At 52.8% G+C, this 23,038-nt stretch overlaps 10 protein-coding genes across 10 annotated transcripts; 6 read left to right on the top strand and 4 right to left on the bottom strand.

Moving 5' to 3' along the window:
• Positions 1-525: 525 nt before the first annotated feature.
• Positions 526-1,737, top strand: J4E86_005678 (uncharacterized protein; the record flags this gene model as incomplete). The annotated part of the gene is made up of 2 exons (XM_051446211.1): positions 526-536; positions 585-1,737. 2 exons carry the CDS (start codon positions 526-528, stop codon positions 1,735-1,737), a joined length of 1,164 nt encoding a protein of 387 aa, XP_051302978.1.
• A 944-nt stretch (positions 1,738-2,681) lies between these two features.
• On the top strand, positions 2,682-3,345 carry J4E86_005677 (uncharacterized protein; the record flags this gene model as incomplete). Its single annotated transcript, XM_051446210.1, has 2 exons — positions 2,682-2,820; positions 3,038-3,345. The coding sequence occupies 2 exons, from the start codon at positions 2,682-2,684 to the stop codon at positions 3,343-3,345; spliced, it is 447 nt and encodes a 148-aa protein (XP_051302977.1).
• Positions 3,346-5,604: 2,259 nt separating this feature from the next.
• Positions 5,605-8,962, top strand: J4E86_005676 (uncharacterized protein; the record flags this gene model as incomplete). Its single annotated transcript, XM_051446209.1, has 6 exons — positions 5,605-5,938; positions 6,159-6,171; positions 6,235-6,277; positions 6,321-6,909; positions 6,957-8,018; positions 8,067-8,962. The coding sequence occupies 6 exons, from the start codon at positions 5,605-5,607 to the stop codon at positions 8,960-8,962; spliced, it is 2,937 nt and encodes a 978-aa protein (XP_051302976.1).
• A 503-nt stretch (positions 8,963-9,465) lies between these two features.
• Positions 9,466-9,967, top strand: J4E86_005675 (uncharacterized protein; the record flags this gene model as incomplete). Its single annotated transcript, XM_051446208.1, has 2 exons — positions 9,466-9,662; positions 9,727-9,967. The coding sequence occupies 2 exons, from the start codon at positions 9,466-9,468 to the stop codon at positions 9,965-9,967; spliced, it is 438 nt and encodes a 145-aa protein (XP_051302975.1).
• A 705-nt stretch (positions 9,968-10,672) lies between these two features.
• Positions 10,673-11,179, bottom strand: J4E86_005674 (uncharacterized protein; the record flags this gene model as incomplete). Its single annotated transcript, XM_051446207.1, has 2 exons — positions 10,673-10,956; positions 11,086-11,179. 2 exons carry the CDS (start codon positions 11,177-11,179, stop codon positions 10,673-10,675), a joined length of 378 nt encoding a protein of 125 aa, XP_051302974.1.
• Positions 11,180-12,184: 1,005 nt separating this feature from the next.
• On the bottom strand, positions 12,185-13,981 carry J4E86_005673 (uncharacterized protein; the record flags this gene model as incomplete). Its single annotated transcript, XM_051446206.1, has 1 exon — positions 12,185-13,981. The coding sequence occupies one exon, from the start codon at positions 13,979-13,981 to the stop codon at positions 12,185-12,187; it is 1,797 nt and encodes a 598-aa protein (XP_051302973.1).
• Positions 13,982-16,545: 2,564 nt separating this feature from the next.
• On the top strand, positions 16,546-17,976 carry J4E86_005672 (uncharacterized protein; the record flags this gene model as incomplete). The annotated part of the gene is made up of 1 exon (XM_051446205.1): positions 16,546-17,976. One exon carries the CDS (start codon positions 16,546-16,548, stop codon positions 17,974-17,976), a length of 1,431 nt encoding a protein of 476 aa, XP_051302972.1.
• Positions 17,977-18,391: 415 nt separating this feature from the next.
• Positions 18,392-19,588, bottom strand: J4E86_005671 (uncharacterized protein; the record flags this gene model as incomplete). The annotated part of the gene is made up of 1 exon (XM_051446204.1): positions 18,392-19,588. One exon carries the CDS (start codon positions 19,586-19,588, stop codon positions 18,392-18,394), a length of 1,197 nt encoding a protein of 398 aa, XP_051302971.1.
• Positions 19,589-20,466: 878 nt separating this feature from the next.
• Positions 20,467-21,293, top strand: ATP5 (ATP synthase F0 subcomplex subunit OSCP atp5; the record flags this gene model as incomplete). The annotated part of the gene is made up of 3 exons (XM_051446203.1): positions 20,467-20,583; positions 20,684-21,001; positions 21,087-21,293. 3 exons carry the CDS (start codon positions 20,467-20,469, stop codon positions 21,291-21,293), a joined length of 642 nt encoding a protein of 213 aa, XP_051302970.1.
• Positions 21,294-21,830: 537 nt separating this feature from the next.
• Positions 21,831-22,300, bottom strand: J4E86_005669 (uncharacterized protein; the record flags this gene model as incomplete). Its single annotated transcript, XM_051446202.1, has 2 exons — positions 21,831-22,082; positions 22,178-22,300. 2 exons carry the CDS (start codon positions 22,298-22,300, stop codon positions 21,831-21,833), a joined length of 375 nt encoding a protein of 124 aa, XP_051302969.1.
• Between the last annotated feature and the right edge of the window lie 738 nt (positions 22,301-23,038).

Here is a 23,038-nt window from a genome sequence, read left to right as displayed (position 1 = left end):
CAGTTTCGTTTGCGCGAATATAGTAAAATTCATCTACCACATCCCATCGCCATCTCGCCGCCCAAATGTCTCCCCTCTGTACGTCTTGACGATACTCACGGGCAGATGACGACCGAGCGCATGCTTACTTCTCACATTCTTCGTTACGAGAGAGTGGGAACCGCGAAGATGGTCCTGTCAAGATTGAGGGCTGGATGTTGAGGAAGAAAGAGCCGCATATGGAGGAAACAGGGGACTTGTGAAAGTGTCACGGTAAAGGTGGTTGCAATAAGACATGTGTGTGGTAGGATCAATCGATCCCGCTCTCTTCGATGAATGTATCGGGCTGTGCTTAGACGACCACGGGGCTGTAGTGAAATCCCACCCGTGAGCATTCGTTTGCTTTGCACAGCCCCTTCAGGTCCATAGCCCAAGAGCACCCTTTTCTAGTCTCCCCCCTTCCATAAAGCTCCAGAAACTCACCGCGGTTTCCATTCTCCATCTCAACCACACTCGTATTTGCTCAACCCGCTAGAGCAAATAACGATGAATACACTGTACGTATAAACCCCTCTGGCGCTCGAAATATATACTCATTACTGCAGTACCGCATCTACCGCCGCCGTCTTTACCGCCGCCGTCCCACTTCTCATCTCGCGTCTCATCATGACGCAACCAGTCAACATCAAGAACTGGAGTCCCTTCAAGATCGACGCGCTCGGTATCGTAACGCTCCTGGGCGCCGACGCGGTCCGCAAGTCCCTTGGCCGCCTCGTCTACTCACCTTTCGAGTATTTTCCTCTCCTCGCTGGTCACATCTTCGCCGATAACTCAGTCATGGAACCGATTCCAGGCTTTGAACTATACAACATCACCGAAGGCATTAAGGCAACCGATCTAAGCGCTTGGTTTACACGCTGGCTGTCGTGTCAGAAGCTGTCGTACAACTCTACGCGGCTTGAGATTCAATCTGATCATCGTGTTCCTAGACCTCAGACTGAGCAGTGGATTGGGTTTTGGTTAGCTTTCTTAGTGAACACTTTCTTGGTTATCGGGCCGATGCTAATACAAGACTGGTATGGTCTCGCTGCTTCTCTCAGTCTCGTTGCTCTGGTTTTTGTTCGAGTCTGCATTCTCTTCGACTTCCGCGGTAGCATCGACGAAGCTATCAAGCAGTTGGACAATCAGGCGACAAAGAAGGGTGAAGTCAAGCTCTTCATCACCATGCCAAACGGTAATCGGCTGACTGTCATTACCACGACTGGCATCGCGCAAGATGTTCTGCTCACCGAAGCTCGCCCAGCCTCCGAGAAACTCCACCTGGTAAGCCGTGCTATCTGCTGGCTAGCTTTCGGTGTCCACGCTGTCACGCTAGGCATGGCCTGCCTTGCCGTCCAACTCCTGATAATCACAATCACACTGGTCTCGTCTGTCGCGATGATACAGGGCTGGTTTTCGGAAGGGTCGAACAGTGATGAAACCTGCATTGGTAACCGTCTGTCCATTACCCAGAGCCACGACGGGAGCGCTGGTAGCAACGCTAGCCAGTATGTATGTCTTGAGATGACCAAAGCGGAGGAGCAGAACATGGTCGCGTGGTCTTTCTTCCCGACGCAGCACAACAAGCTTTGGCTACCGACGTATGAGAAGTTCAAGGAGGACTTCAAGGCGACACGTGATCCCAAGATATTGGGATCGTGGAAGAAGCGTATGCAACTAGCGCATGCGAACGCCAATGCTGGGCAGCAAATACAGTAAGAGGCATGTTTCCTGCTTCATCTGAGCTGTAGGGTACGAGATGCGAAGGTGCATCCGATTTCGTGGTTGTTGTAGGTAGATGCTTGAGCGTGGCAGGTGTGATTGGCTTGGTGCGTCCCGTCGTACCTGCCTCATGATGAGACGCTCTCCCCACTGTCTCTAGAACTACAATACCAACACCAATGCTCCTATCACATGTTTTGATATATGATAGCTTGTTTATGCCTTTGCGCACAGTTAGAAACGAGTCACAGCGGCTAACAAGGTCGACGACTGCTTGCATGTCGCCGAACTGATCTCTGGGAAGGCCTGCAATTGCGGCGAGCTCTTTCAGCTGCAGTGGCCGGAAGGCAAGCGTGATCGACCGAAATGCTTTTACAGTGCCCTGTATTCTCGGCATCTTGAGCCGCTATCTGCAGCATCATTCGCTCGTGGAGCGGGTTGAGTTCTGGCAGCAGTGTCCGCAGCAGCTTCTTATCTTCTCTATATTGCGGCGTAGTTCAGCACTGCGCATCCCTGAGATTGTTGCACTGTGGTTGGATTAAGCTTGACCTATTTAAGCTTTTGAATCCTGAATCAATGAAGTCAATTAAAACACTTGTGGGCATCTCTGGTGACGACCAACGCAACTGCCCTACCTGTGTGACGGAGACCCTAGTAGGCCGAAAAGACCTGATATCAGATACAGCATCTCGCGGGAATCCTTACTGACCTTGTTCTCTTATTGGCTAGTTCCGGCCGACCGGGTTTTCCGCTACACGGGGAGGGAGGGTTAGCTTCTATCCAAGGGAGCAGAAGGTCGGTGTTTTGTGCCGCAACATCTCTGCTTGTGAGGCATGCTTCGAATATAAAAGGAGCCTGCTGGTTCTCTCGATATTGTAGCCATCATCCCGTGCTTTTTGTCTGCAGCTCCTCATTCGTCCGGCTATAGTGTAGGCAACAGCATGCTCCTCCCCAACCTGACTGCCTTAGCAACTCTTCTCACAATCATCACTGCCACGCCTACCCCTCCAGAGAAGAAGAGCGCGGATAACGGAACCTTTGAAGCGCTTGTCAAATACGAAGTCACTTGCCGCAGCGGAGGTAACACCCTACCACGCTGCTACGAAGGAGGTTCGGCTGGCTGTCGCTGCACTAGCAAAAGAGTGTACGACTGCCAGAATGCAGAGTGTAGAGAATACTGCAGGTGCACCGAGTATGCGCTCCCAATCCTCCACACGCCCACTGCTGCTACCCATCAGAGCCACTCGTTGTCTTATCTTTTCGACCTCTGTAAACATAACTCTAACAGTAATTACAGGGTCTACTACCCCCAATGCCCCCACTGCCCCTAGGTTAGAATCGCCTCCGCCAGATACCACTCCGCATGAGGACTTCGACGTCGATATCATCTGGGAGAACATGGATATTCGTAGCGATTTTAGATCGATGCGTAAGAGTTCGCGGGGACCGATTGGGCGCATTCTGGTCGACTTTGGAAAAGTGCTGGAGAGTGGGATGTTTGAGGTGATTAGTGTGAATGCGAGTAAGCATATGTTCTGTGCGGTGGTGGCCTGTCAGAAGAATAGAGATGAGGGAGTCGATGATCTACTGTGGACTGTGCTCTAGGGGCTGTTTGCGTGTTCTGATGTTCTGCTCTCTTGTGTTCGGTTGTTGTGGCTCTCTCGCTCGTAGTCACAAATATGATCTGTTTACATGACATGTCTCTGATGTATACGTGCTGGTCCTAAGAACAACTACTTACAATATTCATAGCGCACACCCGAAGGCGCCCACTGGTAAGCGCAATATGCGCCGACTACGTATCAGTTTTGAGTATTGCTGCTCCTTTTCGCATCGCAAGCTTTGTGTATTTCCTTTGTTCGTTGTGATGGTGTCGCTATCAGGTGCCTGTGCGCATCTCGTGCAGGTGCTGCCAAGCTGCTTGCTCAATGTCAGCCAAACAAGGTAGCAGTGTATATCATGCTGCACGTTCAATTCCATCTGAAGGGCAACCGCAACGGCTGAGTTACCAACAACACCATGCAGCACATACCCTTACTCCAGAACCCGACGATTGGCTACATAGAAGTACCTTGCCTGACTAATCAAGAGTACGACGGGGGGGATCTCGAAACGTTTCCCGCGCGACAAGGTTACGGTGATAGGACTGCTCTAGAATGGAATAAGTTATTCGAAGACCCCTCGGCAGAGTTCGTCGCTTTCTTGCAGCTCTGGCAATACTTTGGGTACATCAGTACGGTACTAAGGTTCGCAACCCTGGCGAATCTTACGAAGGTCACCACAGATGGGAGAAGGGTGGTTGACACCTCCAGTCTGATTGCACTGACTGAAGAACACATCGGAAGCACTCCAGAAGGTTACGAACTCGAAGACGAAGGTGTGGTACCGTCGATGCGGCCCTTTCCCGAAGTGTTTGACGAACTAGATTGGGACCCCGACAGGAATGTATCGCTGAATATTCCCATGAACGAAAGGGAAGATCGACGCTTAGAAGTGGAAGTTATATCGCTTTACACGTTCATGTCCACGTTCGAGTTTCATGATCCACTTCCGCTTGAGATACTTGACTCAATTCGCCTGCTTCGAGACTTCGTTTTCGTTGTCTGTATGAATTATTCGTCTCCTTTCTCGCTTCAGAAATGGCGCCAATTGGATCTGAACAATCCTGGTGATGAGGGTTCGTCATTAGCTCTCGCTTGCAACGGTGGCGTTTACAAGCAACGAATGCTAGACCAAAATTGGTGTCTATCCCGCATACAAGAGTATACGACAAAGTTGACGTTGACGGCCATGGTTCATGTCGCGAATCTCCCACGCCCCGATGATCTTAACCATCACAATTGCACAACCACGACCTGCTGTCATGCAAGAGTGGATGAAGCTACCTATTCTACCAGGCATGCTACTGATTGCAGTGGCTGCCCTTCAGTTGCTGCAGATTTCAAGAGAATGAGCTTAATTCTAGAGAGCGACTCTTACCCGGTCGTTGACTTGTTTGCTCCGATTATGCCTGGAGACAAGCTTTGCTTAAGTTCTGTCGACAGTCGTAGTCGAACTTCACCCATCCCATACGTAGCCATATCGCACGTTTGGTCCGACGGATTGGGTAATCCTCGCGAGAACTCGATTCCTAGCTGTCAGCTCAGCAACTTGCGCCGGTTGGTACGCAACGTTCCTCAACCACCAGATTTAGGTCCATATTCCTGCTTTTGGCTAGACACTATTTGCTGTCCGGTTGAAGATGGATCAGAGGCACAAAAGATGGCTATAGCCAGGATGAAGACCACGTATGAGAATGCCTCGGCCGTGCTAGTGCTGGATGCTTCGCTCGTAGTACATACGGCGAAGACCCTAAGCGATGTTGAGATTTTACTGCGGATCGTATGTAGCAAATGGATGGGTCGGCTGTGGACTCTTCAAGAAGGCGCGCTGGCCCGGAAGCTTTTCTTTCAATTCGCGGACGGTCCGTATGACGTAGACCTGGGAGTTTCCAGACTCATGGCGAGTCAGGACCCAGCTGTACGACTGACAATGCAACGAACGATCATCCACCAAGTCGAAGAGCTTCGTGTTCCAGTACAATGTTCAGATCAAACGGATGCATTGAAGACCTTGGCCAACGCCGTACGCTTCCGGTCTACAAGTGTGCATTCGGATGAACCCTTGTGTTTGGCAAATTTGCTTCGCATCAACAGTTCAACAATATGGCAGATTCCGGCATCTGACCAGACAGGCAGAATGATGGCTTTTTGGAAATTGATTTCAAAACTCCCCCTACTGCTCATATTCGAGAACCGTGAGAAGCTATCTCAACCAGGATTTCAGTGGGCTCCAAAATCTCTACTCCAATGGCAGGCCCCGACTATGGCGAGCTCCAAAAACGTCATTTGGAACAGGAGCGCTGAGAGAACGCATAACGGTCTACAGTTCCGCGCACCCGGTATTGTTGTAAGTCCACGTCTCAAGAGTAAGGTACCTGCAAGTTTCGTCCTCTGTACGACCAAGGGTAGATGGATCTCTGTTGGGAATTTCGGCGGACTCGATGTTTGCGACAGTGGTTCTGGGCCGTTAATGCTTGTTGGCATTACGGACTTCGAGGAGAGCGCTGTGACAGGACTTCCTGGCTTGCTCGTTGAAGAGCTCGGTAGTAGCTTCTACGGACAGCATCGTGCACGTATTATCCAATACGTATCGGTGCGTATGTTCGCGGGGCAGGATGATGGCTTCTTGGTAGACAGTGCGGCATACGCGGCGACATTCGCGACTGTGGTGAGCATGGAGGCGGCAGAATTGGGTTGGAAACACTGGTTATTGCAGTAGTCCCAGTCGCGTCTTCTTTACTCAAACGATGTTGACTCAGGGTGATGGGTAGAACTCTAGTAGGTGAGGAACATTGTATCTTAGTTGGCTGAACAAAGACGCGATGGACAGGTACGAGGCAAAGCAGAAGCACAGACCGCCTAGACCATGGACATCCCTGTCATGACGGCGCAGCTGTCAGTTGAAGTCCGCCATCGTCACCAACCCTCAACCTGGAGTTTGTTGCTACTACAGTCGTCTTGGGGGCCAATTTCTAGCAGTCGCCATGCCGATTGACCGCCGTACCCGATGAGCTGCCTACGAACCCGCAGCCCGCGCCGCCCAGCCTCCCTACCATGTCCGCGTCGAACACCCGGGTATTCGTACAATGGAAGGACTCTACCGTGTTCGCCGGCGAAGACATAGAATGCACCATTACCTTCAAGAATGTCGCCCCGCCTGAGGGACGCGACCGCTCCCCGGTCCGGAGGCAGAACGGCTTTGGGACGGGCGGGGAGAGACAGCGCAAACTACCGCCCGTCCACTCGTCGACGCGCCCCTCGGTATCCCGCAATTCGTCCTTTGCCTCGCAGCTGCCGCCGTCACAGCTTCGCGGACATCGCCCTGCCTTATCGCTGCATACGCCATCGACAGCTGGAGACCGCCGATCGTCTGTTGCGCCGAGCATCATCCATGCCAACAACACGGGCACACACAAACATGGGAGATCCGTGTCAATTGTGTCTTTAGGGGCAGATGCGGGAACTGAAGCCAGCCACGAGAGGGGCATACCCATCAGACGCCCAGCAAGAGGGCACGGAAGATCAGCCAGTCTGCAGGTCGTGCCTGGCAGGCCAAACTCATACCCAAGTACGGACGACATGTACAATATACGTCATTGGCTGACATGATAGCAGTTGCTTCACCAGGTCATAGATCAGCGACTCATCCATCTCCACTATCTGGTGAAGCGTCCTCTCCGCTGGCCCGCGACACCAACGACTTTGCCTTTCCCGCGCGTCAGAACAGGAGACGGCCTGGTGTCACGACCACCCCGAGTACCCCAGCTCTTCCGACTACAGGGCGAAAACCGTCCAATTCCTTCTCCCAGAACTTCAAGTTCCCTGCCGCACCTCCGCCCGACGATGCCACCCATCCGCAGCCTGGTAGCAGTCCTACAAAGCAACCCATACACGTCCGGCGCAACTCCCCACAACCGCCACATGACTACCTACGGTCATCTGGAAGCCACAATCTCGAGGTGCTTTCACCTGTTGCGCGGATAATATCTGGGTCGAGCATGAATGACACCCCGCGTAGTAGTGGAGAGTTCTACTCGATGAGCAACAACTCCAACGAGACACTGGCTTCGGAATATGCGGCTCATCCCTCAGCGCGTCTACTACAGCGACCGATGCATCATCGGCGACCGTCACATTTGGCACCACCCAATAGACAAGCTCTGCCAGAGTCGATAATGATGGGCTATGCGCAAATCATGGGGTCCTTCACGCTGGACGGATCCTTGATCAACCAAGCACCTTTCGAGGAGGTAAAGAGGAAGGGAGTAGTGGGCGGCCAGGGTGGAGGTGGTGTAGTGGGTGTAGAGAAGACGAAGCGCGAAAGTGGGCTCTTTGGCGCGCTCGGTTGGGGTAACATAGGAGAGTCACTGGGTGGGCTACTGGGCGCTTCCGAGCCCTCTAGTATCCGAGAGATGCGAGGCGTTGCCAGCTCCAAGACTGTCCCGCTCATCACTACACCCCAGTCCATTCTGTTCGTCGATTTACGGCTTGCGCCTGGCGAAAGCCGCAGCTACACGTACAGCTTTACAATACCCCGAGGTCTGCCACCTTCGCATAAGGGGCGGTCGATGAAGGTAGCATACAATCTCATCATTGGCACACAACGCGCGGGATCGACCAAAGAACAACAAGTGAAGCATGTGGACGTTCCGTTTCGGGTGTTTGGCAGTGTGAACAGTATGTCAAGTCTGAGGATACAGGTGTCGATATGCTAATCCCTTACAGGCCGTGGCGAGATTCTCGGACATGATCTCATGTCTCCGTACATCATATTGCGCGATCAAGCTCGAACAGCCAGCATAGACCCTTCTTCAAGCGCGAAACTTTCCCCAACAAAGAAGGGCGTTTCTTCGGGCAAGTCGGAAGAGAACACTTTCAGCGACTTCCTAGAGTATGTCGACAATCTTCTCGATCGACCTAGGCACAATTCTAGCATGGGCTTGCTTTCACCTACGGGCACCATGCCCGGGCGCTCAACGATTGCCGAGGGGCCTCAGACCATGAAGGAGGCTATCGATACAGCCATCTTGCGCAGCAACTTGACAGGCGCTGCCAACCAGAGCGCCAATCGCTTCGAGATTGCTCGCAGCGGCCGCCGTGTCGCGGTCATCATGTTGGCGCGGCCCTCTTACAGGTTAGGCGAAACAATGTCTGCCGTAATCGACTTCACAGATTCACGCATTCCCTGTTACTCAATACATATCTCTCTGGAGACTTCAGAGAAAGTCGATCCGGCGATAGCGCTTCGCTCTAATGCGTCGATATACCGCGTCACAAAGAAAGTGCACGCATCATTTTCAGAAAATGCTCTGTTTGCGCAAAAGCTCGCCTTCTCGCCGACGATACCACCCAATGCGACACCGGAGTTTATCACCAGCGGCGTCAGTCTGGAGTGGAAACTCAGAATCGAGTTCATCACCCCTCGACTAACGCACGAGGACGGAGAGGAGACTTCGTGGGACGACCTCTTGGAAGAAATATCTAGTGACGACCGAGGTGTCATATTAGCAGCGGCGCAACGATTGCCTGCTGAGAGCTTTGAAGTGCAGGTACCAATACGGGTATACGGGGCTGTGAGCGGGGCGCCCGAAGCACCTGATGAACAGGGTCTTCCTGTATGAAGTTGGCCATACAAACGGCAGCCATTACCACCAGCTCCACGCTGAACCAAAACGCAACAATTGGGGCAGAGCACTGATCCTCCGCATCTCGCTACCCAGCTTCTCATCCGCCGCTTACCCTTAGGGGCCATTATAACCTTTTGTACATGACTAGGGATATATGGCATACATATTGGATATTGGGAAGGAAAAAGGGAGCGTGTTGGAAAGCACTTGTAGCATACCAGCTCGTCACTTGAGCAAGTCAGGGTTCTAGGACACAGAGTCCATGGTCGGCAGTAATTTCATCTATCCATATTCATTTACGTCCCTTTGTTGTGCTATTCGGTTCAGGTGACACCCTGTAGGTGGAACCAGATACCCTCGCCCACGGCAGAACCATGTTTGACGCAACGAAAAATACCTTCTGCTTCCCCTTCCATCACTTTAAATATTTAAACTGTCCTCGCCTTTGTTTATTTGTTACAAATTTCGAAGAAACACCAATACTTACCTTACTCAAGATGACTTCCCTTTACAATACGGTCGGTTGGAAGACATCTTCCATGCAAGATCTAAAAGACCAAACCAAGAAACTACAGTGTGAAAGCGATTTGAGGAAACTGCAAAACACAATAAGAGATAGCATAAGCGAAGGCATTAGGGCTCAAACTCTCAAAGAGGGCATCAGTCTCAAGATCGAGAACGAAGACGGCCAAGTGTACATTCTCCTTGCTCCCTCAACCACCAATTAGAACATCACTAACACATATATGCTATTCTAGTTTCTTCCGCCCAAACGGCACTATGAAGGGCAGTTCAGCACTGAACATCGAGATGAAGCACAAAGGATTCAATGGCAAGATCTACGTTGAACCCGGCGCCTCAAGCTGGTTCACTGGTGGATGGGCCAGAGCGCTCGTTCTGGTGGGAACGGTATATCTATACCGTAACGAACTCCGCATCATCGGCCGAGGTGTGCTAGCTGGAGCGAATCTAGCCATCGAGCGTTGGGAACAACGTTAGCGTCAGCAAGATGGTGATGTGAAAGGGAAAGAAGTCGAAGAGGAGAAAGAGCAAGGAAAGGAGAAGCAGATGATGCCTGTCACGCCGACTGAAGAGAAAGGCATCAACCAAAATGCCTCCATATACCCTCCTCACCCACCACCCGTACAGCCACCCGGCAGCCTGTACGTATTTTCATGTGTGCGGTGTTCTGATCCAGGATCACCTTCATACCCAGCCCCATACGACAGCAGTGGATTCGACGCAGACATGGACACGCCAACCTCACCCCAGAGCCTGCGTTGACGTTGGGTCACTTGCTTTGCAGGTTTTTGATTTGATGTAGTCTGCATACCTGTTCAACTTTTTTGCTTGCATGAGGTGGGAATCAGTGGTCTGTAGTGGAGCGCGCGTTGTTGACCGTTAGCCATTATAGACGATGTCACAGACATATGGAGGAAGCAAGACGGGATACATATCACACAACCCAACTCACTGTACAGACCACGAAAACACAACTCAGCTCATAACCATATCATTGAAGTCATCATGTCTCGAAAAGTGTATGTAGATGTAATCGCAGTCCATCGCCAAGAAAGCCTTCTTCACAATCGAATCGAATCAGGCAGAAAGTGTGTCCACGAAGCCCGATCATACTCGCCCGGGACTTTTATGCTGGTCGCTCACAATCCATCAATCATGCTCCCTTTGTTTCGTCCGTGTCGCTTACAATCCACCGGGTCCGGCAGCTGAGTGCGCGCTGGCTCCGGCGCCGGGGCCCAGCGACGCATGTGTCGCTTCGCGGTGGGCTGCGTCGCGTGCCTCGCGCTCCTTGGTCTCGGCGGCGATTTGGTCTTCGGTCTTCTTGTTGCCTCGGGCGATGAGCTTCTCGAGGAGGCCGCCCTTCTTGGGCGTGTCGTGCTTGTCTGAGTCTTCAAATTCTTTTAGGTAGGCGACGCGCTCTGAGGGGGGCATCGAGGCGAGTTCAGAGTCGATTGAGTCGCGGTTCTCTGGGCGAGTGGGTTAGTTGTGGGTTGGGTGAGGCTGAGGTTGAGATGTCGGGGAAGGCGCGATGTTGGATTGGTGGTTTATGAAGAATACGTGTATAGTACATCATCGAGGATTCGAAGCTGACTTACCCTCGATAGTGCCGACATTGCCAGCGCGGACATCGTCCTCGGCCGTCTTGTTCTTGCTGCTGCCAAGGTGGAGCTTCTCCTTGATCTTGTCCATTTTCAATTGCTTGTTTTAGGTTGTGGGTTGGGGTATCGGGGTACGTGTGTACTGTTGACGCGGATGAATGGCAGAGGCAGGAGTTAGGTGTTTGGTGTGTTGTCTAGGTCGGAGGAGGCGCGCGGGGATGAGGGGTGATGGTAGCTTCAGCCATGCGTGTCACCTACGTCATAGCTTCAACATAGTCCAGCTGCCAGCTGCCCTGTTGGAGGTGGATCTAGTCAAGCGCGATCCATGCACTTCATTTCCAGGTTATGCAGCGAACGCCTTGTAGTGGCTTGGGATTTTGTCGTTCTTCGCTTTATGCTTGGGCTGCATATGCCTACGTGGTGTCTGACATCAGCCTCACGAGCGGAACGCGTTGCGGGCACCCTGAGAAGCTGCAAGTGGTAATTATGGCTCTAGCATTGTTGTCCCTGCGTCTCGTATTCGACTTCGAGAATTAGCTCTTAGAATGGCCAGGAGCCATCTACAAGATCATAATTGCGATACTGCAGCGGTAGACTTCCCTGTGACAGATGTCCTTGCATGAAAAACGAAGCATGTACGCAGCCGGGACCACATACATCAAATTCATCATGGCCGACGTCTCCACTTCCCGGATGGAGCTCGTCAGTAGCCCACAGTTCCAACTTCGTGTTGCTACCCTTGTCATGACAATGCATGTCCTTCAGCCCTACGAGCCGATCACCCGGTAACTCTTGGCAGGTGATTTCAGTCTGTGGAAACCAGCATCAATCTGCTTGTGCACTCTCAGAACCCTTGGAACCTTCTCCGAGTATCAAACGGCAACGGCATCGTTTGTTGAAGAAATTCAGATGTCGAAGTTGGCGCGTGCAGAGTTATCGGTGGCTGAATCGTATGCCTTTGAGAAAAATTATTATGATATTCGGCTTCGTTTGCTCATAACCAAAGTCCCATTGCCAATCCATGAGTGGTATCTCTAGATGTACGCCAAATCCAAACGCCTTAGTATGACCACCGCCCAGTATTCAATGCTGACCATTAATATTTATGCTGTGGAAACTGGGGTGTCATTGGTGATACGCCAGAGCGTACTCCAAACTCGCCTGTCGCGTATCCGTCGTCGCTAGCTATGCCGCTCACACTGCGCCCTGTGCTACTCTCGGCATCCGCTTCGCGTGGGCCAGGGTATTGCGGCAGCTGTACTTCTCGCCATCTAGGTGTGACTGGCATCATTGACTCGCCATGCAGCTCTTGTGGCTCATCCGCCATGCTGATAACTGTCTTCTGATCCTGCGGATACGCATGACCGACGAATTGCTCGTTGACAGGAGAGGCAAGCTCAGTCAACGGTGTCCCGTGGAGTTCCTGCGGGCCCACAGCTTTGTGCGGCTGGCTGCTAGCGAGGATGTCGGTGCCTGAACCAACCTCCGATATGTGCTTGCTTGCGAGTTCGTATCGTTGCTCTTTTTGCTGCTTGCCGCGACGCTTCCGGAAGAAAAATATACCAAGTGCGACCAGGGCGAGAGCAGCGACTGCACCGATTACTATGCCGACGATGGCACCTACACCGAGACCCGAGGATGAAGATGAAGCTGGCGTGGCAGTGGTATCGCTCGGAGATTTGATGGTCATGACTTCTGACGCGGGTAGAGGATCAGGAAAGACTGCCTGCGCAACCGTGAAGTTTGCGCGTTCATAGTCTACTATGAGATATGCCTCCTGTAAAAGTGTCCTGCCCAGTGCATATTGTGTATCGTTCGCGGCGCGGCGGATCGGGAAGTAGTTCGTTGCGTTTGTGTAGTACGGGTACGAGGCTTGGAGGTCGAATGCCGCATACGGCAGCTCTATATTGGTGTAATTTGTAGTCGTGTCTTCGAGGGAGTCGACGAGCTTGAACGTGAGGGTCGGGTTCTTGGATAGGAGTTCTTTGTGGATCGTGTCGTTGACAAGGTACAAATCTGTCTGAGGATCATAAGTCAGGCCAAAGGCTGTCTCGAACTCAGCACACACGTCCGCGGGTAGCCACAGATGCGGAACGGTAGAATCAATGACAGAGAAGTGTGCTCCAGAAGTCAGGGAGTAGGTGCCCTGCAGCGTATTTGTAGCCATGATCGAGTCCACTCCAACAGTCAGGAGCCGGGAGGGGTCTTGTGAGAAGGTGAATGAGAAGTCGTTCGCGCCAGTCTCGAACCGTGTCGCATCGTAGCCGCCCAGTATCAGGCTACCGAATACAGATTTCAACCTGTACTTCGCGCCTGCCGTATACGCATATGCAAAACTGGGGATCTTCTTGCTTTCGCGCAGCAGGTAGAGGAACGAGTCGACCGGCTGGCTCCCACTGTTGAAGCTGGACTTTGCCTGACCTAGGCCCAGAATTCCCAGATAATAGTCCGGGTCGGCAACGGCAGCGACGACCTGGCGCGTTAACGACACAGAAGAGCTACTGTCCGCAGCTGATCCTAGAGTGACGGTATCCAGGCCAAACAATCCTCTCCCTGTGTAGTTGAGCGCATCCTCCAAATCGACGTCGTATTGCCCGATCGCCGACCAGGTTGTCGACGCGTCAACCTGGAAGCCGGTGCTTTGCGCGCTTTGGAAGACCTCTATCCCTCGGAGTTGTGGGCAATCTGTAGGGTCGACTCCCTCCAAACAACCTTCCGGTGCAATGACGTATGTGACACCTCCCTTCGTACTGGGCAGTACACGAAAGTCTTGTCCTGGCGTTCCAACGCTGATCTTGAAGGTGCTCCAGCTCCCATCGGCACCATCGAACTTATTCGAAGGTGGCACAACATACGGCTCCGGGGCCTCGGTAGCGCGCGGTGTGAGGCGCATGGTGTAGCGAGCGAATGGTAGTGAGGGTTGTAAGACGTCCCTACATGGACCTGGCAGCGATCGGTCGACGACTTAGAAGGTGCGAAGCGTGCAACACATGGCGGAGTCGTCTGTCGGAGGACTTGGTATGCCGGCTTGAGTCAGCTCAGCTACCGGGAATGCGGTTCCAGGGCCATCGGAAGCTTTCGAGGCCAGAGCGGTTCATGGGCGTTTTGCTCCAAGAACCCACTCCAACAACTGCGGGCGCCGCGTGACGATCGCCCACCCTAATTATTAGATTGGCATGGCAGTGCAGCCTGATTCGGTGACAGTAGCAGGGAAGTCCGGCTAGCCTCGATTCCCTCGAAGGTCAGTCGAGCTGGATACGAGGGTATCATGGGAGAGGCGCATCCGTTGGCATGCTAAGGGGTAGCGCGCCGTTAGTCATCATCCTGCCCAATGACGGAGCCCTGGAACGACTTCCCGCTGATCCTCTCAGCCTCCTTTCTACACCATCTCGGCCCAAGCGGCCACGCCTTGAGCGCCTTCGTCATGCGGTTCCAAGTTCCCTTTGAATGGCGCTCGACAAATGCATGCCAAAAGTCAACGGCGACCTCTTAGCCAGTGTGTTTGCATGTCGCATCGGCTAAGGCACGCTGACTTGTCACGGATCTCGCACTATCTCGCCTGACATGGTCGTGTTGTTCTTGCCGAGAACCTGAGACGTAGCCCAGCAATCTCTTCACTTGGCCCTAAAGGGCAAACCCAGTAGTTCGTCGCTCCAACCTCCAGGAGATCAGTTCAAGGCTGGATCGTTCTTGCGGGGCAGATCTCCTAGGTGATATAGGGTATGCCGATTGACACCAGGAAACCGAGACAAGCCTTGCATATGGCGCTACTGATGGCTAAGTTGTAGACTGCCACGGTTGCTGCTGAAGACAGTTAATTGCAAGTCATGTCAGCATTAAGCTTGGTTCTAGGCGGACCTACGAGAGCATGCAAATCCAAGTGATCAGCACGGCAGACGAGGGTCCACCGTCCAACGATGCCCTGGCGGTCATACGCGTCAACGGTATGTGCCTCGTGTTTCCGCTAAGCAGGCTATCGCTAGGGCCGTGCATGGATCGCAACCTGATCATGCGTCCGAATAGCCTTCATCGAATGGTTCGAATTCGCACTGTTTAGGGCAGAAACTGGCTGTTTTCGCTTTTGCGGTACTCTCTTACGTCCGCAACGTCTTGCTTGACCTTCACACTATCACTCGCTTGGTGTAGAAGGCTCACAGCAAGATGCGGAGATTTATCAGTCTTGTCGGGCCTGCACTGGTTGCGGCTGGCTCAGACGCCAATGGGTACAACAGGAGAGGTACGTCATTTTCCCCATCGAGATCATCTAGCTAACATACCCCAGAGGGTATGTAGCGAGATTCGAATTGAAGGCATCGTACTAAATGTTTGTTTCTAGGCAAGGAGTTTGTAGTCACGACACTTTCGACCAACACTCAATCACATGATTCGACTGCGCCGCAAGCTTCATCTCTTTCCCCCGTCACCAGTCTAGATTGGGTTCATGAGGTGCACCCCTGGGACACACCTACACCATTTTCCCTTGTTCCTCCAGAGATACCTACCTCTCCTCTGGCTCCGGGTTCTACGAATAGCAGTAGTACCTTGGTTTCACCAATGACACCGGCAGTCGTCACATCTATTGCCTATGGACAATCGCCGCCATTCCCGAACATCACGTCAGTCGATAGCAACTCTCCGATACCTACTGGTGTGTGCACCGGATGTATCATTGCAGCGTATGGTCCCATTACCACGTCTTACAACCCTGGGGAGTTTTACAACCCATGGACTAGTATAGTGGTGACCGAGACAATTGTTACGGAGTATTCTACCTACTTGCACAACAACACTGTCGATACTGTGGTCACCGAGGAGCGGACTGTCAACCAGACTAAGACCCTTACCCTGGACGAGGGACAGATAATCACGCGCTCGACACCAACGTTCACGATACAGCCAACGCCAGGTGTATTCTTTCACCTTGATGCAGGTCCAACTTACGTCATCTACAACCGGCTCTCTGGTGGATTAGATAAATATCAAGAGATATTCCTGCCTCAGTATAACATGACAGCAGCAGAATGCTCGTCAAACGTCGCACCTTTGACGAGTTGGGCCCCTGCAAGAACGGCATCCGCAGACTGGAGTTACTTCATCGCAACCCACACTGGAAAACTTCCTCCAAGCCCAGGAAGGGATGAGCCCGTGCCTTTACCCTCCAAACTAATTCAGTATCTGAAAAACGACACAGATATCCAGAGACAATTTCACGGCGCGGACATCGCTACGTGTAGTTACAGTAGACCGCCTCAATCGAATTTACGTCCATTGCCCTCGGGAATCGCTGCACCGGCTGCACCACCTCTATCATCGCTTCCTATCTTCCTGTCGCCCTTGACAGGCACGTATCTCGCGACCAGTTTTGAGTCCACCTCAGTTCACGTCACGGTCCGGGGATGTTTAAGATGTGAAGATACCTCGATAAAGGATGCTGTGGACCCTACGGTGTCAGCCAAAATGGCAGAACCTACTCCCACAAACCACAGCGACGACGACAGGCATGATGACAACTCTCCATCACCTAACCAGCCCGATGGACCAGCCGATAATACTGCCAAGCCGACCCAGGGTGGTGGGAAGACTTCACCGAGCATTCCGGACGCGACCGCGACTAAGGACGTAACGATTGGAGGAGTGGTCCTCCCCATCAATACTCCCAAACCGACTCAGGCAAGGCCCGATAGCCCGAACGACGATGATCACGATCAGATTCCTCCAGCGATCATCATTGGCACCGTAACAATCACACGAGGGGAAACGAAGACCATCAACGGCGTGCCCGTGGTCGTACCTACAAATGGCGGAGGAACACAGATCGTTGTAGATGGTAGCACGGTTGCTCTCAATCCGGTTCCGACGCAAGCTCCCAATCCGGCCCCGACGCAAGGTTTGCCTGTGCTCATTGTTGGTGGGGGGATCGTCACGCCAGATTCAAATGGAAATTACGTTCTGGGATCCGAGACGTTGAAGCCGGGAGGCCCTCCGATCACTATTAACGGGAACACCGTCAGCATGGCACCGGACGGCTTGGCTATCATCAATGGTGCCACACAGACTATCGCAAACCTTCCGGCGCTTACCGGAGCCCCCGCTTTGACGGTCGGCAGTCAAGCCGTCTCAGCAACCGTAGTGGGAGGCTCAACAGTCTTTGTTGTAGCGCCTGGTCAGACGCTTAGTGCAGGAAGCACACTTGTCGTCGATGGCACGACTTACAGCATGCCGGCAGAGGGTCATGGGTCAACCCTTGTCGTCAACGGCCAGACTTCCATGTTGAATGCTGGACAATCAGCAATTACTCTCGACGGCGGGAGATCGGTTACTGCGCAAGTCGTCAGCGGCACGACAGCCTATATTCTCGCTCCTGACCAAACCCTGACACTTGGTGGCGTTCTCACGATCTCTGGGACCACATACTCCATGCCCACGAGTGCATCCGGTTCTGTCATCGTCGTCAACGGCGTCACATCCACTTTGGCTGCCGGTGCAGAGATCACCGCCGCACCAGCCTTGACAATCAATGGCGTGACGTATGCGCACACTGTCCGAGACGGAACAACTGAGTACGTTCTGAACGACGGAACAACCCTCGTACCTGGATCATCTATAGAAATCGACGGAACTATGTACTCTCTAGATGATCAAGGCACGGCCTTGGTCATCAACGGGCAAACCAGCACCATTCCGAAACTTCCAAAGAGCAACTGCGCGAGTACAACACGTTCAGACTCCGCTTCTACAACGAGAGGTCGCGACGCTGGAGATTTGATAGCGAGCGGAATAGGCGAGACAAGCAAGGGAGTCGGACCATCTACACACACCGGCGGTTTGGATAAGTGGATTGAGAGTCTGGTTATTGGCGCGGCGGGATGGCTCACGCTGTTACTGTGAGGAGCTCGGCCACTGAAGGACTTGGAAAAAATTGGGTGGTAACGATTTGATGCATTATCATATAGCGCGGCGCTTGGTACTTTGGATGGGACACAGGGATACATAACGACTCGGGCATACATTGGGAGGACTATGCTCGGCATTTGGGTGGAGCTGGGTATTTTTGGTAGATATTGGTATAATGCGTAATGCTATTAATCTATATACTTGGTAACTCAACTAGAAGATGTATGTGGCGGCATATGCGCGATGGTACGCTAGTCCACGCCGTGATGATTAGGATGTCCTTCAAACTCGTCCAGGACCTCTTCAAGTCCAAAAAGAATCTCCAAGATGGCGTACTAGTACACAAGATCCGTTTGTGATACTAGACGATAGTACGCATGCAAGTCTTGTCAACTCAGCCGTGACTACCTCAAACCAACTTCCCACCCTTCTTGAATAACTCCCATGCCTCGACTAACCCTTGCTTAGTCTCTTCCTGCTTCGCTCGCTGCTCATCACTAGTATCACCAACGGCACACACGCTGCCATCGTATGCCTCGCCTGAGAACAGAACGCGCAAGTTCATCCAGACCGGAACAATATTCGTGTCCGTACCCTTGACCTTCATCTTCTTGAACAGCTCTTTCGCCATCTCACCGCGCAGGCGCTGGACATAGTCCGCCCACTTCTCTTCAGTGCCATTCCTAGTCCACGTCTTCCCGAAGCCTTTGCTAGTCGAGTCCATTTCCAGAACAAGAGTGAGGGAAACAAGACCGCGGTAGTAGTTCTTCATGACGTTGTATCCACCGCTCAACAACCAGTGTAGATCGTAGAAAGAACGGATCTTGATGTTGAGCTTGGTGACAAGACGCTGACATCCGGTAGGAAACAGCCTCACACTGTAGTCGGGTGGAGGGCAGAGCTCGTTGGTTGGTCTAACGATCTCGAACATGTTCTTGCCATACAGTACGGCTTTGGCCTCGGCGAATACTTCTTTGTTCGCGCGGAGGATGTTGATGTTGGTGCGGCCAATGAGCGAGAAGCGGGTTTTGTGACCGTCGACGTGGAGGTGGACGAGCGCGTATGCGATACCAGGGAGGAACTCGCGGCGCTCAGCGTGGAGGAAAGCTTTCTTCTCGTCGTGGAATACGGTGTGCTTTTGGCGGACGCAGATCAGGCCGGGAACGACTAGGAGGTGCGAGTAGATGATGTTGCGAACGGAGATGGGGAGGTTCATGAATGGGAACGGCTCCTTGTTCGAAATGGGGCTGTCAATGGCGAGAGCAAGGGAGGCGAATGGGTCGTGCTTCTCGAGAGCTGTGGGTTTGGCAGTGTACGAGTCTCCTGGGACTGGAGAAGGCAGGTCGAAGTTGCTTGCGGTTGAGGCACTGCCCTCGTCGTCGCTCTTCTCGCGGATCTCGGTGTCGAACGTCTCCTCTGGCTCGTTGAAGAAGACGTCGGGTGACTCTCCCTCGTTGAAGTTGATTGCGTGTCCTGTCTTGTTGGAGTTGGCGTCAAGGTACTCGACGTTACTGAAGCGAACGCGTTTAGCCATACCGCCGGTGGAAGGTGGTGTCATGAGATACGATAGCGGAGGCGTCTGTGGTCGCTCGACTGACGGCTCCATATTGAATGCGGATCGCGATGGGTGTGAGTAGGGTTGATATATGGTGGTTGATAGAAGAGTGAGGCAGGTAGGACCTTAATAGATGGGCGGAGAGAGGATATGTGAAGGTGAGAGAGAGCTATAGTGGGCGCCAGGCGGGGCATCTCCACAATGGGAGAGCTGTGATGAGGTGAAGGTGAACGGTGATGGCTTGCCGCCGCTCTTTTCATGGGGGACGACTAACACGTCGGTAAAGGTGTACATGGTAAGCAGTGGGCAAAAAAAAAGATATGAGGGATTGTGGAATTGTTTTCGTGAGATCACAGGTTTTGTGGTGATGAGTCGCATTGATCACGATAGTGAGCAGTGTTGAGGGGTAAGGATGACTTGCATACGACCTCTAGAGCCTCGCCTGCTGCGCATCCATTTGGCACCGAAGGCCCGCACCTCAATTTCTTACCGCCGTATAGTTGCTGTCACATGGATTACGACACGGACCTAGATGCTTCCGGCTCATCCAAGCTCCAAGATGTTGCTTGGAGGTGGGATGATATTTACGTTGATCTCCACACACGGCTCTCGGAGCTGTGCAGTGTAACTCAGCGAGAGAAGCAGCAAGCAGCTATTCAAGTAGAGAGGAGAAACGAAAAGTAGATGCCAAAGAGCCGATGAAGATGTTGATGGAGTTGCGCCGTGGTTGGGTGACAGTCCAGGTCCCGCGACCCAATCGGTGCTAGTCGCAGCCAGTGCCGAGCCGGGCTCAGAAACCTCATCGCAGCATCCTCAACTGCACCCGCGCTCCTTAGCTGCCCCATCCCGCAATCCATCTCCCCTCTACCACCATGTCTGCCGCTCGTGCCTTCAGCACCGCTTTCCGGGCGGGTGCGCCCCGCGCCCCAATGGCCGCCCGCTACGCTGCCACCCGAAGCTACGCTGCCGCCGCCGCCCCGACTGGCTCTGCCAACAAGCCCCCGGTTGCCCTCTTTGGCGTCGACGGAACCTACGCGAGCGCTCTGGTACGATTCTCACGACTCCAATTGGCATTCTGGCGATGATAGGCGGATGGAAAACGGGCCAATGGCTGGGGAACAAGAGCTTGGCTAACAATTGTGGCAGTACACCGCGGCCTCCAAGACCAACGCCCTCGACCCCACCGCAAAGTCTCTCCAGGCTCTCCAGGGCGTTTTCCAGAAGGACGCCAAGCTTACCCAGATCCTCCACGCCCCCTCGCTCTCCGTCTCGGACAAGCAGCAGATTGTCCAGGAGCTCCAGAAGCACATTGGCGGCGCCGACAAGGACGGCATTGTCAAGAACTTCCTCGCCACACTCGCTGAGAACAACCGATTGGGCGTACTTCAGGGTGTCGTAGAGAAGTTCGGTGTGCTCATGGGTGCGCACCGTGGTGAGGTCGAGCTGACCGTCACCAGCGCTGCGGTACGTTGATCCTGAGTTGGGATGAGAGAACAGGGCCCAGGGATAAAGAAGGGAACTGCTGGGATTCAGAACTGACAATGTGCAGCCCCTCGACAACAAGACCATCAGCCGCCTTGAGAACGCCATCAAGAACTCGCAATACGTCGCCAACGGCCAGACCCTCAAGGTCGTCCCCAAGGTCAACCCCGAGATCCGCGGTGGACTCATCGTCGAGATCGCCGACCGCACCATCGACAAGTCCGTCGCCGCAAAGATGGCCAAGATGAACAAGCTCCTCAAGGATACTTTGTAAATATAGAGCGAGAGCGCATGGCGATGGATGTGAGGGGTAGGCATGTGTATTCTAGATGAGTCTTGGAAAAGAGCAATTTACTACCGTCTACCACCTGGCGACGCGCCATGACCGACTGATGACTTGAGCTTGGGTTTATGAAGAAATACATTGAAGCAGCTGATATTATACAGAAGACAGTCAACTATCGCGCTCGTGTTCCACCAACATGTGTAGGAATGAAGGTGCCCTGCCAACGCACCGGATACCGTCTCAATATGTCCAGAACCGACAAATACCAGCCACCGAACGCGCTACAATACGCCATCACACTGGCACAGCCCCCATGTCAACCTAGAGAAAAGGTGAACACCCTGGGTTCTACGTCGATGTTAACACACCCACTTTGCGTGTACTCATCTTAATGTAGTCTGCAGACCCGTCCAGTTTTTCCCTTGCATGAGGTGGCCCCTACCTACCACGCGAATCTCCAAGACGTCCACCGACGTATTATTCTGTTCATACTTTGTTTTCCGGGTTGAAGTAACCAACTTTCTTCTAGTCGTCGAAGAGTCCTGGAAAACGCACGCGTATGCTCGGTAGCACACACGGCTCATCTCCATTGGCCGCAGTCCACGCAGCAGCATCGTATGGCTTCGGAACCAGATATTCGCGCTTCTCATACAAAGCTTTGGCCTTCAAAGTTTTGGCCAGGAAGGCATAATACTTTTCTAGTAGCTCGTGGAGGTGTTTTAGAGTATGTACCTCTTCGGTGGTTTCCTTTCCGGGACCTTCGTAAATGGGTTCGATCTGCAGGGAAGTTAGTATGCTTCAAAACTTGTTGCAACCTCAAATACTGTTTTTGAAGAGGTTGGATGAGATACGCAAGGTCATGATGTACTTACAATCATCAGAGGGAATTTCAGAAGCGAAATAGGTGTCGCTTCGATCTCGCGGATGTAGAGGGTTCGTTGGTAAGGAAACCCCTCAAGTGTGGACGCTGACGTTGTAGTCGTATTTGGCGACATCGTAGCTGTGGTTGAAGACATTGTAGTGTGCTTGGTTGATCGTGTATGCGTGCGGTAAATGGTATAGTTCTGGGAATGAAGAGAAAGTACGCAGGGCTCTTCATGGCTCATATACGATGTTCGCAGTGAATATTTGTCTCGATTCTGGCCATACATGGTTGGGGATATCTGAACTATGGTTCATCACCACAGCGCGGTGTAGCCACTTGGGAAGACAGCAGTGAGGCACTTCCAACCAAGGTCGTGGGTAGGTGTAGCATTTACTCTTTTTTTAAAAGATTCAATTCGATTGGGTATAACGTCGCATTCCTCAAAAACAGCGAATAGCAAAAAAAGATATCAAACAGCACTCGACAACAGCATCCTCCTCGGCGCGCTCCATCTCATCCCACTAAACCCACTCCGCAACCTCGACACAGCCTTCTTCACCCGACTCTTCCTCCTCCACCTCCTCGCACCCAGTTTCACTGTGAACGACCGCCCATCGCCTCCATATACTTCTTCAGTCCCACCCCCATCCCTGTTCAGCCATTTGGCGTAGTCTGGAGAGTCTGAAGCATCTGAAGCACCTGAGGAGTCTGGGGACTCTGGATGTTCGATCGCAAGACCGCCTGTGCATACTAGTTCTCCGTCGACGAAATGGGAGGATAAGGGTGTGGGGTAGTCGTCTGTCAAGGGATTTGATGGGGATTTGTCGTTGGTGGTGGATAGGTCTACTACGCTGTCGTTTCTTTGTGG

This window comes from Alternaria arbusti, assembly GCF_024043155.1.
Source record: "Alternaria arbusti strain BMP 1465 chromosome Unknown scaffold_6, whole genome shotgun sequence".
In the NCBI taxonomy this organism is placed as follows: domain Eukaryota; kingdom Fungi; phylum Ascomycota; class Dothideomycetes; order Pleosporales; family Pleosporaceae; genus Alternaria; species Alternaria arbusti.
The sequence above is the reverse complement of the archived record's forward strand: the minus strand, read 5'-3'. Positions and strand labels throughout refer to the sequence as shown.